This window comes from Emys orbicularis, chromosome 25, assembly GCF_028017835.1.
Source record: "Emys orbicularis isolate rEmyOrb1 chromosome 25, rEmyOrb1.hap1, whole genome shotgun sequence".
In the NCBI taxonomy this organism is placed as follows: domain Eukaryota; kingdom Metazoa; phylum Chordata; order Testudines; family Emydidae; genus Emys; species Emys orbicularis.
Window position 1 is genome coordinate 1959113 of NC_088707.1, and position 25119 is coordinate 1984231.

At 50.0% G+C, this 25119-nt stretch overlaps 1 protein-coding gene across 1 annotated transcript in view; it reads left to right on the forward strand.

Moving 5' to 3' along the window:
• Window positions 1–25119, forward strand: part of ZNF385C (zinc finger protein 385C) — a 139076-nt gene that overhangs the window by 99106 nt on the left and 14851 nt on the right. The window contains exon 4 of the mRNA XM_065422813.1: window positions 15872–15982. Within this exon, the coding sequence (XP_065278885.1) occupies window positions 15872–15982 (111 nt within the window). The remainder of the gene's footprint in view (window positions 1–15871; window positions 15983–25119) is intronic.

A 25119-nucleotide genomic window follows, 5' to 3' on the forward strand; every position in this document is an offset into this window, starting at 1 on the left:
CCCTTTGATATATTTAAAGAGAGCAATCATATCCCCCCCTCAGCCTTCTTTTGGTTAGGCTAAACAAACCGAGCTCCTCGAGTCTCCTTTCATAGGAAAGGTTTTCCATTCCTCGGATCATCCTAGTGGCCCTTCTCTGTACCCGTTCCAGTTTGAGTTCATCCTTTTTAAACATAGGAGACCAGAACTGCACACAGTACTCCAAATGTGGTCTCACCAGCGCCTTGTATAACGGAAGCAGCACCTCCTTGTCCCTACTAGAAATACCTCGCCTAATGCATCCCAAGATCGCATTAGCTTTTTTCACAGCCACGTCACATTGCCGACTCATAGTCATCCTGCGATCAACCAGGACTCCGAGGTCCTTCTCCTCCTCCGTTACTTCCAACCGATGCGTCCCCAGCTTATAACTAAAATTCTTGTTAGTCATCCCTAAATGCATCACCTTACACTTCTCACTATTAAATCTCATCCTATTATTATTACTCCAATTTACAAGGTCATCCAAGTCTCCCTGCAGAATATCCCGATCCTTCTCCGAATTGGCAATACCTCCCAACTTTGTGTCATCCGCAAACTTTATCAACCCACTCCTACATTCGGTTCCGAGGTCAGTAATGAATAGATTAAATAAAATTGGACCCAAAACCGAACCTTGAGGGACCCCACTGGTGACCTCCCTCCAACCTGACAGTTCACCTTTCAGTACTACCCGCTGCAGTCTCCCCTTTAACCAGTTCTTTATCCACCTCTGGATTTTTATATCGATCCCCATCTTTTCCAATTTAACCAATAATTCCTCATGCGGTACAGTATCAAACGCTTTACTAAAATCGAGGTATATTAGATCCACCGCATTTCCTTTATCTAGAAGGTCTGTTACTTTCTCAAAGAAGGAGATCAGGTTGGTTTGGCACGATCTGCCTTTCGTAAACCCATGTTGTAATTTGTCCCAATTGCCATTCACCTCAAGGGCCTTAACTACTTTCTCCTTCAAAATTTTTTCCAAGACCTTGCATACTACAGAAGTCAAACTAACAGGCCTGTAGTTACCCGGGTCACTTTTTTTCCCCTTCTTGAAAATCGGAACCACATTAGCTATTTTCCAGTCCAACGGTACCACCCCCGAGTTTACAGATTCATTAAAAATTATGGCTAAGGGGCTTGCAATTTCTCGTGCCAGTTCCTTCAATATTCTAGGATGAAGATCATCCGGTCCGCCCGATTTAGTCCCGTTTAGCTGGTCAAGTTTGGCTTCCACCTCTGATACTGTAATGTCAATCCCCCCTCCTTTATTCCCCTCTGTCCTGCTCCCTCTATTCCTAAGCCCTTCATTAGCCTTATTAAAGACTGATGCAAAATATTCATTTAGATATTGTGCCATGCCTAGATTATCCTTAATCTCTACTCCATCTACATTCTTCAGCGGTCCCACTTCCTCTTTCTTTGTTTTCTTCCTATTTATATGGCTATAAAACCTCTTACTATTGGATTTAATTCCCCTCGCGAGGTCCAACTCTACATGGCTTTTGGCCTTTCTCACTGCATCCCTACATGCTCTGACCTCAATAAGGTAGGTTTCCTTGCTGATCCCTCCCCTCTTCCATTCTTTGTACGCTTTCTGTTTTTTCTTAATCGCCCCTTTGAGATGCCCGCTCATCCAGCTAGGTCTAAATCTCCTGCCTACTAACCGTTTTCCCTTTCTCGGGATACAGGCCTCGGACAGCTCGTGCAACTTCAGCTTGAAATAATCCCAGGCGTCCTCTGCCTTTAGATCCCTAAGTGTGTTAGCCCAATCCACTTCCCTAAGTAGTTGCCTTAATTTATTAAAGTTGGCCTTTTTGAAATTGTAAACCTTAGTCACAGTTTTATTTCTGTTAATCCTTCCATTTAGTTTAAACCGAATTAGCTCATGGTCACTCGAGCCAAGGTTGTCCCCTACAACCATTTCCTCAACGAGGTCCTCACTACTCACCAGCACCAAATCTAAAATTGCATCCCCCCTCGTCGGTTCAGTTACTACTTGATGAAGGAATTCATCTGCTAGCACGTCTAGGAACATCTGAGCCCTATTATTGTTACTAGCATTTGTTCCCCAATCTATATCTGGGAAGTTAAAGTCCGCCATGATTACACAGTTCTTATTAGTTTTTACTTCCCTAAAAACATTAAAGAGTTCTCTGTCCGCATCCAGGCTAGATCCTGGCGGTCTATAGCACACCCCAAGCACTATCTCAGGGGAGGCTCTAGTAGTTCTTTTACCCAGTGTAATTATTGCCCAGACAGACTCCGTCTTATCCATTCCATCACTTATTATTTCTTTACATTTTAGCTCATTATTGACATACAATGCCACTCCCCCACCTTTACCTTTTTTCCGGTCATTCCTAAACAGCACATACCCTTCCATACCTGTACTCCAGTCATGACTACCGTTCCACCACGTTTCGGTTATTCCTACGATATCAGGTTTCATTTATTGGACCAGGAGCTCCAATTCCTCCATTTTATTACCTAGGCTTCTCGCATTGGTGTATAAACATCTTACTGTATGCTGTCTATCCTTTCTCCCATTAGTTATGCAATTTGGTACGGACCCGGTACTGTCCATCCGCCCCCTCCTTCTTATGTCCAATTTCCTACCCCTACCTATATCTGTGCTTATCTCTTTGCCCTCTTTTTCAGTGTTGGAATCTGGCGTGGAGATTAACTGGACATCTCCCAACCGTCTCCCCCAAATTCCTAGTTTAAAGCCCTTTTGATGAGATGAGCCAGCCTCCCTCCCAGAAGTCTATTTCCTTCCCTACTCAGGTGAAGTCCATCCCGTGAGAACAGCTGTCTGTCCCCGAAAGCCTCCCAGTGGCCATACATCCCAAAGCCCTCCTTATAGCACCACTCCCTTAGCCAGCTATTTATCCTCACAATTCTGTCAGCCCTTTGCTGTCCTTCTCAAGGAACAGGCAGAATCCCACTGAAGATAACACTGCTCTACAGCCAAAATGCTTCTGAAATAAATGTAGTCAAACTTTACTAATTCTGGGTCACTGAGAACGAAAATGATGCTTAAAATTGTTGATTGGCTCTAGTTTTCAAGATATGCTATTGGGTCAGTATATACGACCTTTGACTTGGGAATGGCGGAGGATAAGTGAGTTATAAAGGGAAGGGATCTCAATTTAAACCAGAAATGACTAAAATACATCTTTGACTTGGTCTATGAATAAATCTATGACTGGGTTTGGACAGTACTTGCTTTTTAGGCAAAACAATGAATGATGCAATCTGAAGCTAGTATTGCGTCATACATGATATGAATTGCATCCTGTTATTCCTAGAAGTCATGGATGATGCAATCATAACGAAGCTTACATCACTCTGCTGAACAAATTGCCCTATATCAGCTCTAGAAATCATACAGTGTCGTGCTCTCTTATTTGTCAGTGTTTGATTTTGCAAAGGGACACATTTCTGTTTAGACAAAGTGAGCAGAGATGCCTCGTACTTGTGTGAACAGTGCAGATAACTTCTGCTATGTTTGTAGTGAAGTGACTTTTGCATCACAAAAGCGCAGTATAACCACTATGGTTAAGAAAGCCTATCACCTTTATTTTGGCTGCAAAATTGGAGCTCAGGACAAGAGGTGGGCCCCACACATATGCTGCAACACTTGTGCAACAAATCTTTGCCAGTGGTTGAACAGGAAAAGGAAATCTATGCCTTTTGCAGTGCCAATGATTTGGAGAGAGCCAACAGATCATACCAGCAATTGTTACTTCTGCATGGTGCCTCCAGTTGGGAAAGGTGTGTCAAAGAAGAAAAAGTGGACTGTGCATTATCCAAACATTCCATCAGCTATACGCCCAGTACCCCACGGAGAAGGACTGCCGGTTCCTGATGCACCAGAATCATTCTCACTTGAGTCAGACGAGGAAGAGGAAGAGGGTGAAACTTCTGGTCCTGAACCATTAATGTCACAGGACCCACATTTTCTCCCATCCTCCTCCTCTGAACCACACCTCATAACACAAGGTGAACTGAATGACCTTGTCAGGGATTTGGAACTACCCAAGGGTAAGGCAGAGCTGTTGGGCTCCAGACTACAGCAGTGGAATCTCCTGGCAGGTGATGTTAGGGTTTCCATGTTCCGTGACTGTCAAAAGGATCTTGTCCCATTCTTCTTCATGGAAGGTGATCTTGTAGCCTGCAACAACATCGATGGTGTGATGGCAGCCCTCAACATCGTTCATGATCCAGATGAGTGGAGACTGTTCATTGATTCATCGAAGACGAGTCTTAAAGCTGTTTTACTGCATAATGGCAATGTTTTGCCATCAATTCCAGTTGGTCATGCAGTCCATATGAAGGAAACCTATGACAACATGAAACAACTTTTGAGGTGCGTAAACTATGACCAACATCAGTGGCAGCTTTGTGGCGATTTGAAGGTTGTTGCTCTCTTGCTTGGTCTGCAGACTGGATACACAAAGTACTGCTGTTTTCTCTGCGAATGGGATAGTCGTGCAAGAGATTCCCACTACATCAAGAAAGTTTGGCCACTCCGACAGTCATTGGAGCCTGGGAGGAAAAGTGTTCAGCATCCACCACTTGTTGAATCAAGGAAGATTTTGTTACCACCCTTACACATCAAGCTGGGTCTGATGAAGAACTTTGTCAAGGCCATTGACAAAACACAAGCAGCTTTCAAGTACCTCCATGAAAAATTTCCAAGGTTAAGTGAAGCTAGATAAAGGAAGGTGTCTTTGTTGGTCCTCAGATTCGTGAACTTCTTCGAGATGATGCATTTGACCATGCACTGCGTGGCAAGGAAAAGACGGCATGGAAAGCCTTCCAGTTAGTGGCAATAAATTTTCTCGGAAACAACAAGGCAGACAACTACAGGTTGTTGGTGAAAAACCTCCTCAAGGCATACAAAAGCCTTGGTTGCAACATGTCACTAAAGATACATTTTTTGCACTCTCATCTAGATTTTTTCCCACCGAACTGCGGAGCAGTGACCGACGAGCACGGCGAGCGATTTCACCAGGACATTGCAACAATGGAGAAACGTTATCAGGGCAAATGGAGCCCATCAATGCTTGCAGACTATTGCTGGACAGTGACAAGAGATGCTCCATTGAATGACTACAAGAGACAAGCCAAGAAGCGCCGAGTAGACACTGAATAGGACTAAACTATGTACATAATAGTTTTTTGCCTTTTGTTTCATAATAAATTTTATTTATATAACCCTTTTGCTGATTTTTAAAGTGTTACATAAACAGGACAGGTGAAATATTAGCATGTAAAGCAACCATAAATATATGAAAAGACCTAGGTTTACAATTTATGATTAAAACTCTACTATCTACACAATATACATAGACATAAAATGTAAAAACTTAAATATCTTAGAAACAGTAGCCAATCAGTTGTTTTAATTGTCATATTTGAATTCAGCACATTAAAATACATAATAAATAGCACATTTTATCTCTGAATCAGACGACTTCTCAAAAATTGTAGACCAGTGTAATCTGAGCCTCGACTTCCTTAAGCGTCTTCCCCAGCCTGGCATAATCTCCCTTGATTCTCTCTAGCGAGAACCTAGACGTGTCATTCGTTCCTATGTGAAGGATGATCAAGGGGTTCTTACCTGCTCCTTTTAGGATCCTTTTCAACCGCAGGTCCACATCCCGTATCTTAGCGCCCGGCAGACAGCACACCCTTCTGTTTTCTGGGTCCGCTCTGGTCACAGGCCTGTCTAACCTCCTCAGTAAGGAGTGTCCAATCACATAAACCTGCCTTTGCCTGGTGACAGTGCGATCTACTAATCTATCCCCTGTTCCCTGTAGTCGTAACTCCTGTCTGTTTCTATGTTCCCTTATACTCCCCCTAGTGCCATCCTGTATCTTCCTGGGGCTGAGTATTGATGCTGTCTCCATCAACTCCTCCCCTCTCTCTATTGGACTAGCTGCCCTTCTTTTCTTCCTCTGCCTCCCACCATCAGTTACCACCTGCTGCGTCCCCTCCTCGTTATCCAAACACCCAAACCTGTTCCTGAGTTCTATTTCCCCCTCACTAGCCCTCCTTTTCCTTGGCCTGCTTCTCATGGTCACATGCTTCCACTGCTCTTGTTCTCCCCCCGATATTTCCCCCCTCACAGACCATAGCCTCAGCTTCCACCTGCACCCCTGAGCTTTCCCCTTCCGCCACTCTCTGCCTTTGCTCCAGTAGCTGCTCGAATCCCCTTCTAAACTCTACCAGGGTCTCTACCTGCATCTCCAACCCACGGACCTTTTCCTCTAACAGCTCGATTAGGCGGCATTTCATACAGACATACCTCTGTTCAGGTGCCCCTGCTAGGACCATGTACATACCACAGCTGCCACATGCAATCATCTGCATTGTGTCCCCCGCCGCTTGGCTCATGGCCGCTGTAGTCTCTGCCCACTGCACCTGGGGACACAGAGCACACGCCCCACCGCGCCCTCCTGCCTCCCCTTCCACCTCCCCCTGTAAACTCCCACTTAAACTCCCCTGTTAGCAGCTCTGTTTACAGGCTCCTGGGTGCCGCTGCTCGCTGCTTGTGCCGCTGCTTGGCTGGGAGGCCGCTTTTATAGGCCCCCTAATCAGCCAAGCTCCGCCCCCTAATCAGGGCTCTGGGCTCAGCAGCCCTCCCAGCACACTGCCCCTACAGGCCTCTACACATACAAGCACTACAAAGACAGACGCAAGTACAGATACCTTCTCCTCCAATGAGACTCACTTGGAGGGCTGCTGGACTCCAGCCTCCATTTAATGCTTCGTTGCACCAGAGGAAGTCAGGCTGGTGTTTCCTTATCTCCCTTTCCGTCTAATCTGCCATGCCGACAGCTCAGCGAGTCCATCTGGCAGCTGAGCCCCACGTATACGCTGAGGGAAGAAAGAAAAGCTGGTCGTGCTTTAGAGTTCCGATTTCCAGCTGCCCTGGGTCATATTCAGAGCTGGTGCAAGGAGAGAGCAGCTCCACCCAAGTCAGTGAACTTGCACCTTCTGACCCCAAGCCCATGTGCTGGCCCTGCTCCTGCTCCGTCCCGTGAAATGCTCTGCAATAGTCACCCCCACTGCTGAATTCTTTGCATGCTGGGCAGGTCACAAGACTCTCATGAACCCAGCAGATGTTCTACTCTGGAGCAAAGCGAATCCTCCCGAGCTGTGCGCTCTTGCCCCAGAGACGGGGGCTCGTGTTCAGGAGGTGCACTCTGGCTGTGGCTGCGTTGAGTTCCTCAAGATCTAACAGTGTCTTGCAAAACCGCAATACCAGAAGGCACAGTCCAAACTGACGCTGTCCCTCTGAATTCCCGTTTCTGACCTCGGTGGCTGGCAGGAAGTTCAACGAGGAGATCTCTATTTATATCAAGAGGAACATCCCGGGGATAAATTGAGTCATTTGAGTCAATAGGACTTGACTATAAAGCAGAGACATTTGCTCTCTGAAAGCACTGGACCCAGAATCTGCTTTCGTGTGAGTTCTCTCCGGAGATGGGGACCGAAGGCTCCGGATGCATTCCAATTAATTCTGCTGGAATCTGTAAATGAAAATCGCATCAGACCAGACACTCCTGAGCCCTGGGAATTGGTACGTACGCTCTCAATGCAGAGATCCTTCAGCGGAGCTGTATTTAGCATAGGCCAGGACAAGTACATCATGTCGCATTTTACTTTTCCAAAGGTGGTGTTGGTGCCATGGAGAATAGACTGTAGGGGGTACAGTCCAGCACTCATCTGTGGGAGGAGACTAGCCAGGGTTATGTCTGGGCTTTTCCAGTCCAATGTCTGTGACTGCAGAAGTTGGAAGAAAGTTACTGGGGTACTTTTTTTTTTTTAAATAGAAGCACAAGAATTCTCAGGTGGCATCAAAGTGTCGGAACCATTCAGCGTCACCCACCAAAAGGAGTCGGTTTGTGCTTCTAGCAAAGTTCTCTGTGTGCTAAAAACACACTGTTCTCTGCAGATCTGCTTGATGGAACAAAGAGATGCAGAGACAGAGTGTCATTCGCTATCTGCAGTGCAAGCGGGTGACTAGACCGTACAGGCTCCACAGAACAGCTATGCACTGCATGGCCCACTTCCGAACGCCTTTTCAAAACTCAATGTTAGCTTTGACTTTTGAATACAAGAAATGGTGAGGGTGAAACAGCTGTGAAATCTGCAGCTGCAATAACTCTTGGCTTTAGAGTGGGGAGTTGTCTTGCGGTTTCTTCCACGGGTCTAGGAGCCAGGACTCCTGGGTTCACTTCCCAGCTCTGACTATGAGGAGGGAAGTCACTTTTCTTCTCTCTCTCTCAATTTCTCCCTCTGTAATGTGGGGATAATTCTGGCTAGCCTACTTCCCAAGATGAACGAATGAGTGTTTGCACAGCGAAGCGAGAGCGCTAGGTGTAAGTGACGTTTTTATTGTTGTGAAGGAGTCTAAAGGGGGAGGATGGCCCAGTGGTTAGGGTGCGAGGCAGAGACTTGGGAGACCCAGGTCCATGACTAGCACTGCCCTGCCTCCCAGGAGGCTTGGGGAGGAGATTGAGAAATGCTCAGGGCCTCGGTAATAGAGGCCCTGTGGCTAGTGTAAGTCGACAGAGGGAAGAGACAGATGGCATCCCAGAGTACATATGGGACTTACTGCTGCAAACAGCTGCACGTAACCAGAGTGCAGGCCCTGTGTCCCGGCATTCTGGGAAATCTTTGCATCTCTGGGTCCAAAGCAATGAATCGAGTCAGTCGGGTCTGCTCTCACTCAGCGTTGGATGGGATGTGGCAGCGGCTGCGGGGATGGCCGAGGCAGCGGTTTCATGCTGCACTTTCCAAAGTGCAGGTCTAGAAACAAGCTCTCTTGAAACGGGATGGAAGCTCCCTTGCCCCACGCAGGTTTTGCCTTGAACGGTCCCTTTGGAGTTAGCCAGTTCAGCGCTGCTCTCCGGGCCCGGAGCAGGGGCAGAATGGCTTGTTGCAATGAGCTGCACATTAGAGATGACGGATCATATGGGCTGCCAGGCACAGACTGTGTAACACCTTCCCTGACTCTACAGATGAATGGTGATGGGAGCAGCACCCAGTGAACGTACAGCGCTCAGAGGTACTTGCCATCAGGGAGAGGAGAAGAAGCCACCTCGAGGAGCCTCAAACCTAAGAGCTCCGTGTGATGGTGTGCGGCAAAAGGGCTAATGCGATCCTGGGATGCATAACCAGGTGAATCTTGGCTGGGCGTAGAGAGGTTATTTAACCTCTGTGTTCGGCACTGGTGCGACCACTGCTGGAACCCTGTGGTCAGTTCGGGTGCCCACGATTCAAGAAGGATGTTGATAAATTGGAGAGGGGTCACAGAAGCGCCACGAGAATCAGAATACCTGCCTTACAGCGATCGACTAAGAGCTCAGTCTGTTTATGTGAACAGAGGAGGGGTGAGTTGATTACCGTCTATAAGCACCTATCTGGGGAACAAATAAGTAAAAATGGGCTCGTCAATCTAGCAGAGGGAGGTCTAACGTGATCCAATGGCTGTGAGTTGAAACTAGACAAATAAAGCTGAAAATGTGAGCAGTGAGAGTAACTAACCAGGGGTCGTGGAGGCTCCTCCGTCACTGACCGATTTCAAATCAAGAGTAGCTGTTTTTCTGAAAGCTCTGCTCTAGGGATTAGTCTAGGGACGTTCCGGGGCCAGACTAGATGATCCCAGTGATCCCTTCCGGCCTTGCAATCTAGCGATCTATTAATCAAACCACTTAAACTCTTAAGGACCCACAGGAACCTGGAGGTTGTTGCCACCGTTTTACAGCTGGGGCAGTCCAAAGCCGAGGGGTTAACAGGCCTGATCTGGAGCGATCCTGAGTAGCCACGGCTGATGTCAGTAGTGGCAGTGGCAGTTGTGGGTGCTCGTCCCCTCTGAGATCTGGCTCCCTGCACAGTACGAGGCGTTTTCAGGCTCGTTTACCCCGGCTGTGAGTAGTCCACGCTGGGCTCTTCTGCACAAGGGCCGATTTTGCAAGTGACTTGCCCCGGGTCACAGAGGGAATTGTTGTCAGAGCTGGGAGTGGAACCCAGGAGTCCTGCCCCAGTAGTGCCTCTGTATAACAGAACTTTGCTGGCAGAGTCGTTTATTAGTCGTTTCTCCTCTGACATAGACCCAGTGAGGCAGGGCGGTACCTGGCGGGACGTGTAGGAGACTGCGTGTTAAGGAACAGAACGGAAAGCTCAGGCGAATGTCCGTTGTGCAGCCGGTACTCCGCGCTGCCAAGAGCCCTGTGACTTCCCCAGAGATGTCTGGGAATGTGAAGCAATGACTTTGGGATGTGCCGCTCTCCTGTTCCTCTCAGAGAACCCAGCCAGTGAGGGCAGGAGATCACGTGAGGGGTGATGGGAAGACACCAGTACAGAGCGTGATGATGTCCCAACCTGTTGGGAAACGGATCGTCCGTTTCATCTCCTTAAACAAGTAGTTTAAAAATCCGTCTGGGGAGGGGGGTAACTTGTCTTTAATTGCCCCTTCACGGCTGCAGACTGGGGCTTCGAAGGGTTAGAGGGGCAGCTAGGGCCCATCCCCAGGGGCTGAATGAATTCACGACGGACTAGCGCTATTAAAGTGAAGATGAACTGAATAAAAATTGATTGGACAGTTAAAATGTCCTCTGGTTTTGATATTAATGGAGGATACTTTATATGAAGAGTCCAAAATGGAAAGTGAAGCTTTCTGAGAGGCTGTAATTTAGTGTTAATTAATAGGCGTGTAAACCTCTAGCACGTAGCATCAAGGACCCTTGATCATTCAAATACCAAATTGTCTAGTACCCTTTTGTCTCCATGGTGTGGAGCCTGCATCTCATCACAGCCCCCTCAGAAGGGCCAATCAGATCTGCTCTCCCCATGCGTTTGGAGGTTTTTTCCCCTTTGCTATTAATCCATCTGATTAAATAGTTGAACAATCTTTAACAAGTGCCCCTTGAGCCTTTCTCTCAGCTGCTCTGCTGGTCTCAAGGAGCGAAGCTCCGTTGGAGTCGATGGGAAAATGCCCATTTAAACCCACTGGGAGTCTGGCCCAAAGCTTCACCAGGCATCAAAATCTAGTACTTTTATAATAAAAATAAGAATCGTTTGCCCATCTTCCAGCCCCAAGTCTCCATGTGTCTATCAACCATCGATGAATTTCCACGGCTCAGCTCTTCTCTGAGGCAGGGCAGTGTCACCATCCCCCTTTTACAGCGGGGGAAACTGAGGCAGAGACCGAGGAAGTGACTTGCAGCAAATCAGTGGGAGAGCTGGGAATAGAACCCTGGAGTCCTGGTGCCCAGTTTGGAGCATTAACCACAAAACCATCCCTCCTTGCATCCTCGTATGGCAGGACATAGGTGTGATGCCTGCAGCTGGCTGACATTTTGTCATCAAAAGGTTGAGGTGTTTTTTTCCCCCCCCAAACAATGGCATTTTGAACAATTCAAAAATTTTCTGTGTAAATGCTTGGCTTGTTCAAAGTGTGCCTGTTTTTCATCAGAATGAAACAAAAATATTTTATTTCAATTTTTACAATTCAGCGTAATGTTTTCAGTTTTTCCGTATTCCTGCTTTTCTAGTGGAAAAAAAGGAGTGGAAAGGGGGGAAGAGCGCAGACATCAAATTTTGGGTTGCGTTTCGATGGAAAAATGGAATATTTCAGCAAAAAACATTCCCCAGAATAACAATATTTTGTTTCTTTCTAAATTTTGCACACAAAAAACTAGGTATATTTCAGTCACCTTAGTAACAACCTCCAAACTGTATTCTGAACTGTGTCTTGGTCTATTCCCTGTCTAACACAGGCTTGGACACTATAGTTCAGGGGATGGCAACCTTTCAGAAGTGCTGTGCCGAGTCTTCATTTATTCACTCTCATTTAAGGTTTCGCGTGCCAGTCATACATTTTAACGTTTTTAGAAGGTCTCTTTGTCTAAGTCTATAATATATAACTAAACTATTGTTGTATGTAAAGTAAATAAGGTTTTTAAAATGTTTAAGAAGCTTCATTTAAAATTAAATTAAAATGCAGAGCCCCCCGGACCGGTGGCCAGGACCCGGGCAGTGTGAGTGCCACTGAAAATCAGCTCGCGTGCCACCTTTGGCACGCGTGCCAAAGGTTGGCTACCCCTGCTATAGTTTCACATGGGCATTTTAAATTGATGGGAGGGAAGAATCTGTTTCCTTCACAGACTCTTAAATATTCCCCATTTTTCCCCAACCAGTGCAGGGCCAGTAGGCACGCTTGTGCGCTCGCACACGCACGCTTTTGGATTCAACTCGTTTTACTGGTGGAAGATCTTGTGGCCGTGTCTAGACTTAGTCACTTCGGCACTGTCGCTGGGCTGCTGTAGCGCAGACGTTTCCTACAGAAGGGGTTTTCCCATCCATGGAGTCAATCCGCCTCTCCCAGGTAGCTAGAGAATTCTTCCGCTGACCCAGCCACGTTTACCGAAGGGGTCAGGTCGACCTAACTACGGCCTTGAGGGCGTGACCAGGTCTTAGTGTCACATTCCTGGGACTCTCCTAAATGTCTGTGAAATCCTCGGCTGTGATTTGTGGTTGTCCTGTTGTGTATTATGGTAGCACTAGAGTCTCCAAGCGAGATCAGGGCCCCGTGGGGCTGGGTGCCACACAGCCCCATCATGAGAGACGGGCCCTGCCCTGCCCTCAGGAGCTCGCAGTCCTACTGGGCCAGGCAGCGGAAGGATTATTATGTTTTTCCAGTTGAAGAACTGGGGCCCGGAGAGGTTCTGTGACTTGCCCAGCCAGGATCACACAAGAAGCCAGTGGCAGAGGTGGGAACTCTGATCTCAGGAGTCTCAGTCCAATGCCTCAACCCAAGCCCATCCTTCCTCCCTGAGTTAATTATGGGCACTGCTGCCTAGAACCACCAAACCCAAGAAATATCTGCTACCTTCCTGAACTTCCCACCCATGGCATCTTCTTAGATCTGTAAATTCCACTCCATCTTCCTCCTGGCTTCTCTGGTTCTTGGCTCCCTCCTGAGGTGCTAGACATGGGGGATGAGCTCCTTAAAGGCAGAAGAGCAGCAGTTATCGGTTAAAATGCTGGCATGGACACAGCGCCTTGATGCAGCACTGCACGAGGAGAGAGATTCCTCTTGGTTTTTGCACTGTGTGGGTGCTGCTGTGAGTGCACCGCAGTGTTCGTTGTCAGAGGTGGAGCAGCGTCTTTGTCATCGCTAGAGGCCTCTGTTTCCCCCATCAGAACCCAAATGCCTCTTCATTTATATTCCAGATAAGTGAGTAAAATTTCATAGCAAACAGGCACTTCATTAATCACTCGATATTACCATTCTGCTCACTCCTGGAATGGAATTTGGGGTCTTGATAATGGCTCTGTTGTCCAGGCATGTGCCCTGAAGACTGATGCACCTGTCTCTGCGACTAAATAGCTTTGCAGAGAAATACGATCGCCTGAAAACCCAAGGCTCTACTGACAGCAGGACGCAGATAAGATAATCTTCCTATGCCTCCGGGTAGCAAAACAATCCTTGCATTATAGATTATAGCTGCACTCCAACAAAGAGATTATTCTTATTTTCCCCCCTTAATAAATGCATTTTGTTTAACACAATTATGGCTTTTCGAATAAGTTTACTGCTCCGGCTGAGGAATAAAATGACACTGAGCGTCAGGGGGAGACGGACCCACTGGGGGCTGTCGTTGGGCTGTGTGCGTCTGCCTCGTCTCAGAACCGCTGCCCTTTGATGAATCGTCTCACAGAAAGACAGGGCCCGTTGCAAATAGCTGGAGTTGTTCGAGTTCTGTGCAGAGCAAGTGCATGCGCCCTGTGGAGTACCAGGGGATTCCTTGGCCAATAAAAAAATGTTCCCGAATAATTGTGATGATAGTTTGATACAGCATGAAAAATAAATGACTTCTTATATTGCAGGCCCCAATTGAGATTGGCTGGTGCTAAGCGCTTTCCTTACCCGTAGAGGGCGCCAGTGCCTGCCCCCAAAGTACCTACGAGCTGAATAGACAAGTCAGACAAAGGGGGGAGGGAGGAAAGGGTCACTACCCCCTCTTTACAGATGGGGACCTGAAGCACAGAGCAACTGTGAGCTGGCCCCCAAGGATTCCCCTCCCTGTACATTGGTCCCTGCATGTGAGCGCTTCAGCCTAGATCCCAATGGCAGCAATAATGTCGAAGTGCTCCCAGAATTGGTGGCCCGGTGAATACGTTAGCTGTGGGCTGGGCAGCTGTCTAGGCGTCGGAGCAGGGAGTTTGCAGGGTTCCTTGTTCCGAGCTCCACCCCCATCGGTGGGTCTGCCTCTCATAGGATGTGAGGAGAGCGAAGTATTGTCACTAGGGTGAGATTCGCTGCAGTGCAGAGGGCAAAGCACAAGGTACAGGCACTGTGTAAACCCCGTAGTGCTTAGGTCTTCTGCTGGCCTTGCATGGGGGTGAATTTTACTCACTGATTAACAGCAAACAAAGGGTTAATGGCTGGTGACTCGTTTTTATCGCCTCCGGGTCCAAACTCTGAGACCCTATTTCAGTGGCTGAGGTTCCAGCTAAGTCACCTGGCAACGCACCTGTTTCATTGGGTGCTGAGGAGAGCAGCTGGGGACCTCCAATGAAAACCGATAATTTGCCATCCACGACATTGACATCTGTTGTGAACGGAGAAGGGATCAGAGAGGAGGGAGAATCTCTGAGAGCTTCCTGGATCTATCCCTGAACAGTTACCCTGGGGGACTAGGTGCCGGACTCCTGGGTTCTATTCCGGGCACTGCCACTAACTTGCTATGTGTCCGTGAGGAAACCTCACTCTTGGTGTTTGTTTGCCCCCTCTGTAAACGGGGGGTAATGAGTCCCAGCTCTCAGGGGCCATTGACTTAACGGGCATTGAGATCTGTGGGTGAAATGATGACAAAGAGGAATTATTTCTCCCTGGTACTCAACAGCCAGGAGAAAGCAGGAAAGCTCCAGAGGCTGGGAGAGAGGAAATATTGTCACCCCTCTGCTGAGCAAGTGCAGATCATGGGGCCCTGCAGGTTGGTTTCCAATGGAGAGACACCAGCGAGGCAAAGTCTGCACATTTTCTTAGTGTAACGTGCTTTAGTTACACCGTGTGCCTTAGTCCTTCAGCAGAGGTGGTCACAAACAGCATGCAGGCACAGCCGCTCTCTCTGAAATCTCGGGCCAACACCAGGGCCTGGTTCCCCAAGAGCAAGAATTGGCTCTAGTTGGAGAGACTGAGGCAGGGACCAAAGTCTCCTGCTGCTTGCTACAGCTCCTCGGAAAGAATGAATGGGCATTGTAAAACAAACAATGAGGCAGCGCTTCTTCAAAGACCGTACGCACTGGCAGGCAAAGAAAAAGATCTTGCAAGACTGTGTAACAGCGCCCTCTTGGGGCTCCTGCTGTAACAATATGATAAGAGGTAGGAACATTCGGACTGCCTGGCAGAAGCTTCCGGTGTGTTGGACATGGGGGGATGGGGACAAGTCTGGATTCTGCCCGGACAATACCTGGAGGACGGCACGTGCCAGACCTCTCCCCTGAAGGGGAGCTGAAATGCTCTTTTACCTGCCAAGGCCTGAGTCGAAAGGTCCTTGTTTTCCCTGCTAGAGCGCAGGGGACCTCCAGCTAAACCAGAGAAAGGAGCTGCATGTTCTAGGTGTTGGCAGGTCCCGTCAGCAGTAGCCGAGGAAGGAAAGGATCCCCAGGACTTTGGCTGGGCAGGGATTCTGCATGTCCCTATTGCTGCACTGCAACGTGTGCTGCTCCCGAGCCGAGACTGGGGTGCTTTGCTGGTCTGTGTTCGAAGCACAGTATTAAGCGCCGAGTAACCACATGCCCTCCCTCCCTCCCCTTCCAGATGGATCCCGTGCAGAAGGCCGTGATCAATCACACCTTCGGCGTCCCCTCCCCACTCAAGAAGAAGCAGTTCATCTCCTGCAACATCTGCCACCTCCGATTCAACTCCGCGGTAAGCTGTGTCTGCAAGGGGTGGGGCGGGCAGTGCCGAGGGAGAGGGGGCTTAGCAGCCGGATGGTCCATCTGGTGCTTGAGACAAGGAAGGAACAGGCTCCTTCCCATAAGCAGACAGTGGGCCAGGTCCTCCATTGCCAGCGGCTTACGTGGGGTACAGCCGAGGAGGGGGCTGTCCGGAGCCATCGCTGTCCCAGCCCGGGAGCTCTGGCTGCTAGAGAATGCAGCAGCTGGCTGAACACCAGCTGGACCCCTTTGCGCTCACTCTGCCTGCCCCGAGGCGCCCAATGCGCTGGGCGGGTCACTGGACCAGGACTCTGGGGACCTTGCTGCAGTTCTTGGCTCTGCCACAGAATCCCCACGTGACCTTGGGCAAGTCTCCTCCTCTACCTTGTGCCTCAGTTCCCCATCCGTGAAATGGGGATAATACACCCTGATCTCCCAGGGGGTGCAGGGGGGACAAAACACATTAGTGATGGTGAGTGCTCGCCTGAGTACGACGATGAGGGTCAGCTAAGTATCTAGAGAGGTAGGAGCCAGCTTTGCTGCCTCTATACACCTGCAGGGGGTATTTCCAGTCCGGCCTTGCAGAAGGTTTCTGCTTCCTTTGCACCCTTGAGAGTAGGTCATCCAGAAAGAAAGCAGAAGTGGGGGGTGGAAGGGGGTTCTCAGGACATAGGGAAGCCCCAGGGGATTTTTCTTGTCTTTCAAAGGGAGTTGGAATAAAGAAATGTCCTGATGCCTAGGCCAGTCCCAGTAAGGCTAAGGCCTTGTCTATACTAGAAAAGTACAGCGGAAGCCCAGTCGTGCTTAGGTCAGCAGCTGGCCTTTGCGGGTGGGTTTCACACACTGAGGGAACAGCAAACGGAGGCGTTCTTGGCATGCACCGGATTCATGAAACCAATTTAAAAACTGAGCTAGTGACGTTGGTGCAAAGCCCGGCCTAATGGACATACATATAAACCGCTTTCCCCTGTGCTCTGACACAAGCCAAATCACCAGCGAGTTAAACAAACTGAAGTACCTCTGCAGTAGATGTTTGCACTGATTTGACTAGTCGAGTTTTAAATCGATTTCATCAAACCGGTTCAAGTTTGCTAGTAGAGACAAGGCCCAGCCGAGTTCTCTAAACAGGCCGGGAACATTGGTAGAACTCCGGTGCTTAACTCCACGCTGGGCCAGCGCCCTGCTCCCCAGTGCACCAAGCAAGGGCATTTCTGGAGTATGTAACCCCGTGCACATAGTTTTAGATACAATTACAAACTGTGGGCCAGATCCTGGCCATGTGAAAGTGCTTGCAGATGAGTCACACCCATTTATAGCTTGGGTAAATTTGCCCAGTAGCATGAAAACTGGCCTGGGTTAAGTCCCCTGCCCCACAAGGGAGATAGGCCCATTAGACGGGTTCACCCATCCCTTCCAGGGGTTCCTCCCAAAATAGGGTTGGTCATCATCACCTTGTCTCTTTGCGTCATGCCCCCCTTTCCACCCTGGGCCTCGGGTGTGTCTCATCACAGCCAGCCCCCTGCAGCGGGAAAGCCCTGCAGCATTCAATGGCTTCCCTAGCTTTAATGGGAGGAAGTGTTGCCTAGTGGTTTGAGCAGAGGACTGAGCCATGGGAGACCTGAGTTCTATTCCCAGCTCTGACACAGGCCTGCTGGGTGACCTTGGGCAAGTCACTGCATCCCGTTGTGCCTCCGTTTCCCCATCTGTAAAATGGAGGCAATGATGCTGCCCTCCTTTACAGAGCTTGGAGATCTACTGATGAAAGAAGCTAATTATTTATTATTATGGAAGGGCAGCAAATTGTAAAGCCAGCCTCTTTCCCTTTCCGCCGCACCCTCTCTGTTACACGGTGCCGTCAGAGGGCTCATTTCTACAGCCACGTTCCAAGGCACGGTCGCGGCTTGGGCATACCCTGCGCACGTGGTGCTGCAGGTGGATTTACCCCGACACCTCCAAGTTGCTTTGCACCCCACCCTGCCCCCTTCTGGTTCTTTCACCCCTCTTTTCCTCTCCACGGGACCGGTGCGGCTCCACGAGGCAGGCTGGCAGCTGCGCCCTCCCTCTCTGTACAGTGGAGCTGCCACGTCTGTTCCTTTGTCTTTCCGCTGCTCTTCATTTCGCTCAGGTCCGCTCCGGCTGCCTCACTTCTTGGCTGGAACGCTTAAGCTGCTTTATCAGCCCGTGCAGTTCGTATGTGTTCCTCGGGAGCTGAATGTAATCTTTGCTGCCTCGGCTCTGCAGAGCTCTGATGTGCTGGGTGGGTGGCTTGGGGTTTTTTTTAGGCTTTTCTTCCAAATCAATCAAACACCTTGTCGCGGGGAGGAAGGTCACGTTCATTCGTCCCCGGCAGTAATGAATTGTACCCGGCCAATCTCTTGTGGGGGGGAGCTGATTAGAAGTTTAAAAGGAAATTCTCAGTGAAATCAGAGGCTGCAGAAGTTGGGTGGATCCCCAGCAGATAGAGGTGAGGTTCTCCAGTCTGGGACATGTGGGAGGCCAGACTAGATCCGGCCTTACTGTCAATGACCAGCTCAGATCTGCTCTGCAGCCTTCTGTGAAGAGGTGACTGACCATGGCGCTGGCCCAGCTCTCGACTCCCAGTGGAATCTCTTTGCTCTAGCTCAGGGTTGTAACGCTCGTTGTGCGCAGAGGCCCGAATCCCAGTGTGTCATTCTGGGCCCCGGACGGGCTCCATGTTCCTCATCGCAGTCTCCGGGATGTTGATAGGAGCCTTGCACAGAGGTCAAGGGACAGAATATGGCCCTGAGGGAGTCATTAACCGGGCAGGAATCATGGCATTGTCCCATTCAGACCGTGTTGCCAACCCTGGCGGATTTATCGGGAGTCTTGCAATATGTGGAGGTTTAGCTCCTGGAACCAGAGGATTATGGGAAAATCTCGGCTTGGAACTAGGACCCCAGGGTGTGCAAAACCCAGAAAGCAAAGAATCAGAACCTGGTGTTTATCGTCTTTTCGAATCTCATGATCTTTAACCCAATCTCGTGATTTTTGGGCGCTTGACACTGGGCGTCGTTCACCAAGGGCACCTGGGCGGCTGTAGGCCACTGCTGTGCTGCCGTTCGTTTCTCCTCCTTCCCCATCCTCCTTTATCCGGTTTCTCCCTCTTCCCTGTCTCTACATGTCTGCTCTGTTCTTCCTTTTGCATTTCCCTTCCTTCAGCAGCTCCCCATCCGTCCCCCCCTCCTGTGGACTTTTCCCCTGCTCCGTGTTGGCTGAAATGATCAGCTGCAGGCTTTCAGTGAAAACTGCTCAGCAGGTTACCTCTCTCCAGCACTCAGACACCCAGCTCCCAATGGGATCCAAACCACAAATAAATCCGTTTTACTCTGTATAAAGCTTATACAGGGTAAACTCATAAATTGTTTGCCCTCTATAACACTGATCGAGAGAGATGCACAGCTGTTTGCTCCCCCAGGTATTAATCACTTACCCCGGGTTTACTAATAAACAAAAGTGATTTATTAAGTATAAAAAGTAGGATTTAAGTGGTTCCAAGTAATAACAGACAGAACAAAGTAAGTTATCAAGCAAAATAAAACAAAATATGCAAGTCGAAGCCTAATACATTAAGAAACTGAGTACAGGTAATATCTCACCCTCAGAGATGTTCCAATAAGCTTCTTTCCCAGACTAGACTCCTTCCTAGTCTGGGCCCAATCCTTTCCCCTGGTACAGTCCTTGTTAGCTCCAGCAGACATCTCAGGTGGTAAGCAGGGGTTTTCTCATGACTGGAAGCCCCTTTGTCCCGCTCCACCCCCTTTTATAGCTTTGGCACAAGGCAGGAATCCTTTGTCCCTCTGGGTCCCCACCCCTCCTCCTAAATGGAAAAGCACCAGGTTTAAGATGGATTCCAGTATCAAGTGACATGGTCACATGTCCTGTGAGACCCCAGCCTCCGTTCTTCCTGGGCTGGCCCACAGGTACACAGGAAGGTTTGCAAGTAAACAGAGCCATTTACAGGTCATTGATTCTGAAGCACCCTGAATGGCTTCCACTTAATATGTTGCATCAGTAACAAACTAGATACAATCAACTCAGGATTGAATAAGGACTGGGAATGGCTGAGCCATTACAAACATTGAATCTATCTCCCCTTGTAAGTATTCTCACACTTCTTATCAAACTGTCTGTACTGAGCTATCTTGATTATCACTTCAAAAGTTTTTTTTCTCTTACTTAATTGGCCTCTCAGAGTTGGTAAAACAACTCCCACCTGTTCATGCTCTCTGTATGTGTGTATATATATCTCCTCAATATATGTTTCACTCTATGCATCCGAAGAAGTGGGCTGTAGCCCACGAAAGCTTATGCTCTAATAAATTTATTAGTCTCTAAGGTGCCACAAGTACTCCTGTTCTTTTTGCGGATAAAGACTAACACGGCTGCTACTCTGAAACAAGTTTATATGTTATTCTCCTAACTCCAGGCATAGAAATAATACATGCAAACAAATAGGATGAACACACTCAATATATTATAAGCTTTGTAATGATACCTTACAAGAGACCTTTTGCTTGAAGCATATTCCAGTTACATCATATTCACACTCATAAGCATATTTCCATAAAACACATGGAGTGCAACGTCACAATGGGAACTGGAGTCATACTGGTTTAACTCCCCATGTGGACACTCTTAGTCCAGTGTAAGGGCCTTTGTCTGGCTTAGTTTACGTGGCTTGGGAAGGGGTTTGAGCTAAACTGAGATAAAGACACCGTTGTTCTGGGCTAAGAGTATCCCCCATGGGGAGTGAAACCGGGGTAGCTACAGCAGTGTAACTGTCCCCTTCCCCTGTAGACAAGCCCTTCAAAGCCAGGTTCATCTCATAAATTCTGCAAACAAAGCTCTATTTATTTTAAAAAGCATTGGTCAAACTCTAACTGCAGCCTGTGTGCTCGAAAGCCAAGCGTCCCCTCTGCTGACCCATTCCTGCGTCTCCTCCCCCCGGGCAATATTTAGATCTCGTGCATGACAAGCCCCCGCCCAAACAAATATCGATTTGCTGGTTGCAAAGGCCGGGTGACGCCATAGTAATCTCCCGGCCGGTGTGGCTGGAGAATTGAGCCTCGAGCCAGCACCCGAGGTGGGTTAATGAGCGGCCGCATGGCTCCTGCGCCTTCAGAGCCTCGTTCTACTCGGCTTCGGCTAGCTGAGGCTCAGGAACCATGCTAGGTGCTTGCTGCTTCCCTTCTCCAAACGGAGGAATAGGGCAGGAGGCTACAGGGGAAACCCTGTTTCCTGGCTTTATTGAAAGCCATGATGGTTTCCCAGTGCCGCTGCGTTGCCCGTGCTGAGCCCAGCGTTTGGGCAGGGCCTTGTGGGGCCGGGGGACAAGGTGATTGGTGGAGGGCAGGGGAAGCAAGTTAATTGCAGAAAGAGGTGATTTGTCACCAAGAAATCACCGGCTCCTCCATCTAGTGTCTTATGTGCAGGGAAGCCCAGCGGCTCCCAAAACGAATGGCAGACTTTCTGTCTCAGCACTTAGGTAGCCCCTCATCCCCATATGCTGGGAGAGCCTGACGGATCACCCCCCTGGTGCCCTGTTCACTAGACCACCCTCCCTGCTGTAAAGGCCATGAGTCTGACCCCCTGGCTCTCACTGTGTGGTGCCTCGCTCCACAGTTAGTGAGGGAGGGCAGCAGCATAGACCCCAAAAGGCTTTAGGCAGCATGAAACGCAGCACACCAGAGTGACTGTGACAAAGGGAGATTGCTAAGAGCATGCCAGTCCTTCGACGCCTCCATGCGCTTTGCTGCAGATGGTCCCAGAGAACGAGGCCAGTTGGGAGCTTTCCTGGCGCATTTTCTGAGGAGGAGTTTGACGCACTCAGCTCAGCGATCCGCTGCGGGAACAGGCCACACAGACACAGCGATGTGGATAGTCCCTGCTAGCCTGGGAGCCTGCAATGCTTCCAGAGGAGCAATGCAGCCCCCAGCCACAAACCCTGCAGGAGGCTGGCTCAGGACAGAGTCCCAGTTCGACTTGTCCGCGGCCTCAGACAGCCTCACCCCCGAGTAACTGGGAACATGCTGCCGTGTAACTCGCAGGGCAGGTTCTGGTGGCTAATGCAGGGTCAGCCTGTTAGCCCCAAATGCACTCGCACAACAAACGCTTGTGCTCCATCTCGCTCGTACACACTCACGCCCAGTGTCTTTCTGTCTCACTATCCCAAATGCTCACGCGCATCTCATGTGTGCGCACGCTTCTTATCTCTCCAGCACTGTTGTCTCGTTTCTTTCACACACAGGCTGTCTGTTGCTCACACGCGTTCTCTCCTGCCCTGCTCGCCAAGGCCACGTCTGGAGTAAAATCACCTAGCAGTTTACACTGTAACGCTGGTTCGATTTCTGCACAGGATGGCAAAGTGCTGGGAGCCCTCGTTAAACTCCAACTCAGCCCTGACCAAATTCCGTTACCTGATGGAGCTTCAGCGTATTTGCTACCAAGGCGCTGCTTCCTGGCGTGAGCCTGGTGGGTTTTCAGCCACGTCTCCTGCCATCGATTTGGAATTCTGAGACCCTCGTTTCTCTCTCCCTAAAGAGGGGGGTTGGAGGGTCTGGTTCTTCCTAGCAAGCTCTAGCAGCCTAAATTGGCCTCCAGAATTGCCATGCAAATTAATCTGCCCTGCTCTGTTACAGTGTCTTAATTCATTTTGGATTTAGTTTCCAGAAATTGCTAAATTGTGGTTGCTTTTGGTGACAATGCTGCCTTGTCCCCAACTGCTAAGGACACAAATGTTTGGGGCTATTATCTTTTGTGTACGTTTTTATCAGTGCCGTGCAGGCATGTGCCCACCGCTGCGCACTTCATTATTCAATGTTCACCGGGAGAAAGGAGACGGTGAATGGAAATTGCATGTTAGAGGCCTGTTGGGTTACAATGGGAGATGTGTCCTACCCGCGAATGTTTTTTTCCAAACAGCAGGCAATTTATTGTGTGTTTCTGAAGTCAGACATTTTGCCTGAAAGCTTCTTTTGAAAGTGACTTGGCGCATTTAATCAGCAAAGGGTCCTTATCTCAGCCTTGCAATGCGGCAATGTTGAAGCAAAATGATACCTCGGCTTGGATCGATTTGTATGCAAAGCAATTCAATGACAGGCTGAAACCAGAGCGTTGCAACACGCTCCCCCCAAAATCTCACCTTGCTGGAGGTCTCTGGCCCTGGGGAGGCCAAATGATTTCAGGGCACCGGGTTCTTCTGGCAGCAGATGCTGGTCGGCACCCGAAGATGTAACAGATCCTCCTTGTCCACGTGTAGTCAGTCACCCCCGTGTCCATCCCAGGCAGCCGGCTCTGCCCTTGGGCTCTGTTTGGGTCGGACTGGGCAGGGCTGAGGCAGCTGGTGTTATTTAGTCACTCATGTCTATCATGGTAGCACCTGAAGACTCCTGCCCCAAAGAGCTCAGGGTGGAAATCGACCAGTCAGACAAAAGGGTGGTTGGGAGGGGAAACAGCCACAGACAGAGCTGTGAACAGAGCCCAGTGCCCTGCCCCAGACCACGCTGTCTGTGTCCCCGTCCTCTCTGCCGTTCCATGTCACAGAGCTCCACAGGAAATCCCGCCCCCCCTTCCGCCCCCCGCCATGCCTCCAGGGACTTGCTTTGGGTTTCAGGTTTATGCCATGGGCTCATCCAGAAGCCCAGAGCTCCATGGGGGTCCCTTGAAATCCATTTGCCTCTGGGCTGAGCCTCAAACCGCCAGCCCCCAGACAGGGAACCTGGCCTGCGTGGGAGGAGCGGAGCGGAGTGGAAGCTGAGGCCGGGCCGGATGGAGATCATTAAGGCCAGCACTGGATCCAGCTGTGGGTCAATGGACTCTCCCTGAGCACAGACACCACCCCCAGGTGGCAGAGGGAGCCCGCCCGGGTGGGGACTGGGCTGGGCTCATCTGGAGCGGGTTAGGTAGCCCGAGGGACTGTCCGGAGCCTGAGGTTTGGAGAGACGCTCGGTCTAAGCTGCACTGCACCAGCAGGCAGCTCCCCTTCCTCCCGAGCCCCCGTGCAGAGCAGCTCAATGGATAAAAGCAAGGCGCTCAGCCTGTTTAGCACATGCAGAGTGAGAGGTGACTTCATCAGTGTGTAAGGAGCTTCCCGGGGAGCAAACGCCAGGTACTACGGAGCTCTGGAGTCTAGCCAAGAAAGGCAGACAGGACCACAGGCTGGAAGCTGGAGCCAGACAAATTCGTTAGGAATTAGGCACCATCTTTTAACTGGTCGGGTGATTAACCACTGGAACAAGGTCCCCAGGGCAGTGGTGGGTTCCCCATCTCCGGGGGTCTGCAGGTCCTGACTGGCGCCTTTCTGGACAATGCTTTAGCCAGACACAAGTTACTGGGCCCAGTGCCGGGGGAAACGGGTAAAATGTAACGGCCTGTGATGGGCAGGAGGCCGAAGCAGCTGATCGCAGTGGTCCCGTCTGGCCTTCAGCTCTGTGTATCTATGCAAATGAGGCATGGGACTGGAGAAAGAGGGTCACCTTGTCACAGGGTGACTGGCCCCTTGAAGAGGGAGAGGGGTCCAGTGCCCCTGGGCCTCGTAAAGGCAGATGGACAGGCCCAGGTGCCTCCCGCACTCAGTCACGGGTGCTTTGGAGCCAGTTCCCCTGCGTCAGACCTGTTTTGGTGGGACACCGGGGCACAGCCCTGCAAACTGGGAGCCAGGCTGCTACCAGACAGGCACAGGCTCCAGCAGACCCTACCGGCCTCGCCGCAAGCTCAGTGGCGATTTCTCCCGCAAGCTCTGCTGTCAGCCCCAGTCCTCATGGCTTGCCCGACAGGTGCCAGCCCACGGGCTGTGGCAGAGGGAAGCCTGGTTGGATTCATTCCTTTGAACCCCAAATGCTGGGGGGAATGTTCCTCCCCCATCCCATATCCACTCCCACCCCCCGACAACCTGCCCCTCTCTCCCGACCCGTCCCAGACGCTGAGCCGCGCGTGATGCTGATCTGACATGCCAGGGTGAATCGCAAACTCCTACAGAACCTCAGCCTGTGCCCCGGGGCTGCCGAGACTTCAAGTGGGGAATCCTCGGCCCAGCCACCCATTCCCTTTGGGGTCACGATGCCTCCGCAAGGTGGGAAAAGGGGGAGTCTGAGCCCTTGGTTTGGCTGT